The 7,112-nt window shown below is 52.5% G+C and overlaps 1 protein-coding gene across 2 annotated transcripts in view; it reads right to left on the bottom strand.

Moving 5' to 3' along the window:
* RPH3A (rabphilin 3A) overlaps positions 1 to 1,063 on the bottom strand; it is a 45,004-nt gene extending 43,941 nt beyond the window's left edge. For both annotated transcript variants that reach the window (XM_023762682.1, XM_023762681.1), the window contains exon 1: positions 993 to 1,063. In XM_023762682.1, coding sequence (XP_023618450.1) covers positions 993 to 1,063 — 71 coding nt within the window. The remainder of the gene's footprint in view (positions 1 to 992) is intronic.
* Between the last annotated feature and the right edge of the window lie 6,049 nt (positions 1,064 to 7,112).

Below are 7,112 nucleotides of genomic sequence, written 5' to 3'. Positions count from 1 at the left end.
TATATATATTTTATTGATTTTTTACAGAGAGGAAGGGAGAGAGATAGAGAGTTAGAAACATCGATGAGAGAGAAACATTGATCAGCTGCCTCCTGCACACCCCCCACTGGGATGTGCCCGCAACCAAGGTACGTGCCCTTGACCGGAATCAAACCCGGGGCCCTTGAGTCCGTAGGCTGATGCTCTATCCACTGAGCCAAACCGGTTAGGGCGGGAAAACAATTTTAATATCCCAAGGACATGCAGGAGCGAGCCGGCCGGCCATGTGCACGGAGAATGCCAAGCTGTTTCCCGGCAGCCCGGGCGCACTGCTAATGAAACTGCATCCAGGCTGTCGGGATCACTCTCCTCTCAGCGTAAAGCAAATTGTCTGGCCTTGTACCGACGGAAGTAAACTGTCGGATGCATGGGATTTTAATGAACTGACATTTCAGAAATAAAATAAATGTTACCCCGTCCACCCTTCGGGCAACTGTTTATCTTCCAGAGACACGCTGTTTGGTGGGTAGAATATTTTCTGCAAAATAAGTCTGGGCCCAAGGGGGCATCATGGGAAGGGCTTGGGAGAGTAGGTGTATTTCTGGTGGAAGTTTAGCATGACATGCCCGGCCTTGGCCCGGTAGCTCAGTTGATTAGAGCATTGTCCAGATACGCAAAGGTTGCGGGTTGGATCCCCGGTCAGGGCACATGCAAAAATCAACCAATGAACGCATACACAGTGAAACAACAAATTGATGTCTCTCTCCCTCCCTCTCTCCCTCTCTGTAAAAAAATCAATTTTTAAAAAACTAAGACAATTCTACATATATATTTTTAAAAAGCAGGAAAATCAGCAGGGAAGTTCCCATGACAAAACTCCCACCGGGTTCCTTTGCCCCTGCCCGGGAGGGACTCCAGGTCTTTGCTTGCTCTTCCCGTCCTCCCTGGTGAGCCCAAATCCCAGGCCCGCACCGACCCAGAACCAGCCACTCCCAAGACCACCCGGGACTTACTTGGATTGAAGGGGCCGGTCGCTGGGACACACCCAGCGGCTGGAGCCGCTGCTGACCACGGTGTCGGTCATGGCAGATGTCCCGTGCGCCTGGAACACAGTCACCACAGAGGCCGTCACCCAGTGCTTCAGCCGCGTCTCCGTTCCCAAGGCCCTGCTCCGTGCCCAGCACTCGGGACACAGAGAGGACGGACCTCACCCAGCTTGTCCTCTTCCCTGAGGGGGAGCCTCAGGCCCCAGAGGGAAGTTCCTGCTGGAGGTCCCAGCTCCCTCCTGCAGGAATGGATCGGAGCTGAAGATCCCGCCCTTGACCCCACATTCTTCTCACTCACTGAGTCAAGGTCACGTGCCCAGCAAGGGTAGGGGCCGTGTTCCCAGGGCCCCTCCAATTTCCCTGAAGGTCTGGTCACAGCACAGCCTTGTTCCCGGAGAAGCTGAACAGGTGAGAAGTTGGGAGGGGACACAGAAGGACCCTGTGCTAGATGGGCCCGCATTTGGCTCAATGCTCTGCTGTCATTGCCTTGAAATTCTTAGTAATTTTTGGGCATGGGGCCTTGCATGTTCACTTTGCAGCCAGTCCTGAGTATGATCTATAGTCGATGCTCAATAAACCCTCAGTACGTCGCAGAGCTCAGTGAGAGCAGTGGGCACTCAATCCGTCCTCCGGTAAGTGGCAGAGCCAGTCCTGGCTCCTGCTCTGCCCACCTCCACCGCTTGGCGCTAACCTTGACACCACCCTGCGTCTTAAACTGCCTCGGAGGCCCCATCCCACACCCCGAAAAGCCAGAGTCAAAGCCCCCCTTCCTTCCCCTTTCCATTTTGTTCTGCCTACTTCTCCTTCAGTGCTGTTTGCTGAGGAACCCTGCCTCCATCCCAGAATCTCAGCAGGTTTTAGCTGAACTGAAAACAACTCTTGAAACACATTTAACTCCCAGTCACAGCAGGTATCGCAGCTCCCCTCACGGGGGCGGAGCGGGACGGGGCCGGGCTTTAGGTGAGGCTTGGGGTGCTGCAGGGGACCTGTGTGAGCTCAGCGGTCTGCGTGGAGTTCAATGCCACAGTCAGCCTCGCCCCCCCCCGCCCCCCACCCCCACCCCACAGTCTTAGAATTAAACCAGATGCTTTGCAGCAGAACAGGCAGCCGCCAGCTGGACGGTGCGCACACACTTCCATCTCTGTCGCTGTCCCTGTCCCTCCCTCCCTCCCCTGAGCCCAGCCCATCACTGCTCAGTTAGGGATCTGGGAAAACTCACTCAGACTATCTGACGGGGTGTGTGTGGGGGGTGAGCTTACACAAAGGGCCTCAAATGGGGGTGGTTGCGGGTCCACAACAGGATCCAGGCTGAAAGCAGGTTTTGCTTGGCCCATGCAGTGTTTTTTAAAAGTGAAGTTAAGCCAATGCTTTCAAAAGTACACCATCAGGATCTAACTGAAAAATACAGATTGCCAGCTTCTCTTGAGAAACGGGAAGAAACAAAAAGTATTTATAACCCTAGTCGGTCGCTCAGTGGTTAGAGCACCGGCCCTCGGACTGAAGGGTTGAGGGTGCGATTCCGGACAAGGGCACCTACCTTGGTTGCAGGCTCGATCCCTGCCCCAGTTGGGGCAGGTGCAGAAGGCAACCAATCAATGTGTCTCCCTCACATAGATGCGTCTCTCTATATATCTCTCCTCCCTTCCACTCTCTCTAAAAATCAATGGAAAAAATATCCTTGGGTGAGGATTAACCAAAAAACCATTTTTTTAATAGAACATCTACTACTAGATGCCAGACACATTCTAGGCACTGGGGATACAGCATTAAAACAAACACCTGTTACCTTGTTACTCAGCCTTCCAGCAGGAAGACAGACAACCAAACAGGTCAAATATAAGACATACCAGCCGATGATGTGCACTTTAAAGATAAATAAAACAGGGAAAAGGGACTGGTGATGGAGAGGGATGACTGACTTTAAATAGGTGGTCAGAAGGGCTCTCTGAGGCGGAGCATTCCAGGCAGCGGGGAAGCAAGTGCAAAGGCCCTGGGGTGGGCACATGCTCCGTAAGCTAGAAGCACCCTCTTCCCATTGGTGTTGTTAAGCTCAAAGCACAGAAGCCTGGGGCTGATCCTGGTGACCTTTGCCACCACGGCCACCACGTGGGAAAGACTTGCCAAAGGATGGAAGTGGAGCTGAGAGATGGAGGAAGACTGGTGCCCGATGATGAGCTGGAATGCTGGATCTAGCCTTGCCTGAATCTATTAGGGCCTTCTTGGATACCATGAGCCAGTATATTCCTTCCCGCCCCCTCCTTCCTTAAGTCAAATTTAAATTGAATTTCTGCATCGCAACCCTCCTGAACTCTCTGTGTCTTCATCGATCAGTTACCTTGGATCTAACTTCCACCAGGATTGGTTGAGGCCCGGAAAAAAGTACACCAGCCTTCAGCCGCTCCCTGTAGCCCCTCCCGCCACCTCAGAGGCTCAGCCACCCACGCCCGGGCCTTGCAGGAGGACAGGAGTCACTTGTGAAACATCCACACCGAGGCCTGCTGAGACCCTGCACCGACTATTAAAATTCAGCGACAACAAGCAGCACTAATTAAAAGCAAAACTAAATACTTAATAAGACAAATGAGGTGGCAGCATTTAAAGTCAGGATGAGAGAGCTGGCAGTAATTAAAAATAAAGATTAATTTCTCTGCCTTTTCTAAAAAAAAGTGTGTGTGTGTGTGTGTGTGTGTGTGTGTGTGTGCGCGCGCGCGCGGGCGCGCACGTGTGTGTCCAGAAAAGGCTTTGTTTTGTTAATGTACAAAATGCCATGGGAACAAACAGGTGATGGAATGGCTCTGCCTAGGGGAGGGGTCAGGGGAGTCTTCCCAGATGAGGGAAATCGGGGCTGGCTCTTGAAGGATGAGCTGGAGTGTGCAAGACATGAAGGATGGAGGGAAGGATGAGGGGAACTGAGGAACAAGGCTCAGAGGCATCAGTGGACAGGAATGTTTAGGGAGCAGAGAAACCATGAGGATGGAGCCTGGGGTGATGGGAGGGCAGGGAGGAGGGGGAAAGAGGACTGAAAATAGAGGGGGGGCAGCGATGAACTCGTTACTGCGCTCAACAACCACAGTGCGTAGTGTCCCCAGCACTTTCCACGCAGACAATCCCTCCTTCCACTTAAAGACCCGGAAGCCAAGACCACATGCTTTTAGCAGTCGGTTCAGCGGGACAGCTTAGGGGACAGGTTTGGGGGTCAAGCCATTCAGCCTGACAAGTATATGCACCTCCCTGACCTCATCTGTAGAGTGGGGGCGATAGGCTCCATGTCAAAATAGAATTCCTGTGAGGATGGAGTAAGATAATGGACAGGAAGCCCCGGATCCAGGGCCTGGCACAAAATACCCCTGGTCAAGTGGAAGCTATCATTGATTTGTGTTATGATTAATAATTCCTTCTTCCCCTGGATTATGGATCCCTCCGAGCCCTGAGTCTATAAACCCAAATGCCACAGTAGCAACCGCAGAGGCGGACGCTGTTAACAGCGCAGCCTCCGGGGCTCCCTGCACAGCCCAGCCAATTACCTGATTCCTTGATAAAGCAGAAACCTGCCTTTGTTGTGCTGTTAACCGAGCTTATCTTGGCCTCAGCCACGGCCCGGCGAGGAGGGAGGAGAGGAAAGCTCGGGACGGGTTTCTGCATTCGTGCGTGCGTGCACAGACACACGGCCCCAAACAGGGAAATGTGATTAGGCAGGTCTGCGTATTAAAACACGTCGTTTCGCTTAATGGCCCCTGGCTGCCACTTAGGCCCAGGTTGCAATGAAACTCATTCGGATTAAAATCCAGCTGGAACGGACTCGCCTACAGCCCTAAATCTTGTCATGCCATGGAAACCCCAAGTTTCATCCTCATCCTTCCCTTAAGGACAAAATACAGACAGTCCCCAACTTACAATGGTTTGACTTACGATTTTTTTAAATTTTATGACTAGAGGCCTGATGCACAAAATTTGTGCACAGGAGGGGGGTTGTCCCTCAGCCCGGCCTGCACCCTCTGTAATCTGGGACCCCTTGGGGGATGTCCGACTGCCAGTTTAGGCCCGATCCCTGTGGGCAGTTGGACATCCCTCTTGCAATCCGGGACTGCTGGCTCCTAACTGCTCGCCTGCCTGCTGGCCTGATCACCCCTAACTGCCTCTGCCTTGGCCCCGCCACCATGGCTTTGTACGGAAGGACATCCGGTCTAATTAGCATGTTACCCTTTTATTGGTATAAATGGTTCCAAAGCGATACAATACTAAATTATATGAGACCAATACTTTATTATAAAACAGGCTTTGTTTAGATGATTTTGCCCAACCGGAGGCTAGCATAAGTGTCCTGAGCACATTCAAGGTGGGCTAGGCTAAGATATGATGTTTGGTTAGGTGTACCAAATGCATTTTCAATGTACAATATTTCCAAATAAATCTGTTTATTGGGGGGAAGTAACCCCATTATTACATCAAGGAGCATCTGTATTCAGAGCAGGGACTCACCTAGTGGCACTTATTCCTTTTTTTAAATGACAGCAGTCCCCATCCTCTCATCTGAGGAGCATTCCCATTTCACAGATGAGAAAACTGAGGCCCTGGGGTTTGTCAAGATCACACTGGGAGCAGGTGGACTATTCAAGGACTCAGACCTGAGTCGTGTATCAATGAGCCTTCCGACCACCCTTCTCTATTGATTGTCAGTGCAAACAATATAATCTTTGGTTAAGCATATTAATGTGCTGTTTTTACACGGCAATACCATTGTACGGGGGCAGCATCAAATGGTCCAACCTAATAATAAAAATAGCTTTGTTGGGTATCTTCCATTCACTCCTCCAGGTCCACTCACCCTCCACCCTGCTCTGTGCCCTGGGAGGGTGCCCTGCGTGGACCGTATCAGCAGCAACCTTGCCCTCCGGCTTCCGGTTGGGTTTATCTAACGAAAGACACCAGCAGAAGACCGGAGGGGGTGAGAAGAGAGACGCACTGGGGTTTTTACCCCCTGGGCCCCTCCCACCAGACACCACGGCCTCTGTTGAAGGCCACAGCTCTTGTCAGGAGGACCGCACCATAAAGCCCTGTCTCTTCTGGTCCATAACTGTCCCACCTCTGCCCCTCCGGCCTGGAGGTATGCCGGCCCTCTGTGGGATACTGGGGTGCTTCCCTTGACCTTGCTGGCTTGCTCACGTGTCTGTAAATAGTCTCTTCATTAAATTATCTTCATTTACTCCTTTGGGTGTGCGGCCAGTTTCTGAGTGCTTCCCATGTGCCACCCACTCTTCTGGGCACTTAACTCACCGAATCCTCACAATGACCCGATGAAATGGTGATCGGTCCCCTCTTACGAGTGAGGCACCTGGAGCACAGAGAGGTTGGGCAACTTCTCTCAGGCTGCACAGCTAGTACATGGAATCCCCGCAGTGTGATTCCAGAGCCCATGCTCTGACCAACTCACTATCCTGCCCTGAGGGTCTGTACTTCGCAGAGGTGGGCAGCACAGACATGAACAGCCTTTGCACGGGCAATGTCCACACCCCACCTCATTCCCCTCCAGCCCCCTCCCAGGAAGTAGGCCCTGGCGTTATTAACATTCCTGAGACGCGGATGTTGCCTTAACTCACCCAGGATCACCAGCCAGGAGTGGTAGAGCCACCAGCTAATAACCCAGCTGTGTCTCCCTCTGATACCAACACTTCTAACCACTACGTTGGATAACCACTCTCCTAACACAGCTGCCCGGCGGATGTGGCATCCCCAGGTGACAGGCAAAGCAAGGGAGGGTCTGGCGTAAGGTAAGGAACAGCTTTGTCACCATCGGAGGCATCAAAAGGAGGGCATGCTACTCTCACGGGCGACGCGTTCCCAGGCCCTGGAGGCAACCAGGCACAATTCACACAGCCCCTTGTCGAGGGTGCGGTAGAGCGGGCAGGACAGTGAAATGGCCTCTTTCTGCATTTGGGGAACCGGCTCAAGCTCACAGACCCTTCCCTCTCGGCTTGCCTTGGCCTCTTATCAGTCAGAGCCGGAGAAGAGGGGCCTCTCGGCATCGGTGCTCCCTGCTGCGGGAAAATGCACGGTTTTCACTTTATCCATGGGAAGAGGGAAGAACTA

This window comes from Myotis lucifugus, unplaced genomic scaffold (assembly GCF_000147115.1).
Source record: "Myotis lucifugus unplaced genomic scaffold, Myoluc2.0 scaffold_256, whole genome shotgun sequence".
In the NCBI taxonomy this organism is placed as follows: Eukaryota; Metazoa; Chordata; class Mammalia; order Chiroptera; family Vespertilionidae; genus Myotis; species Myotis lucifugus.
This window is presented reverse-complemented; position numbering and strand designations above follow the sequence as displayed.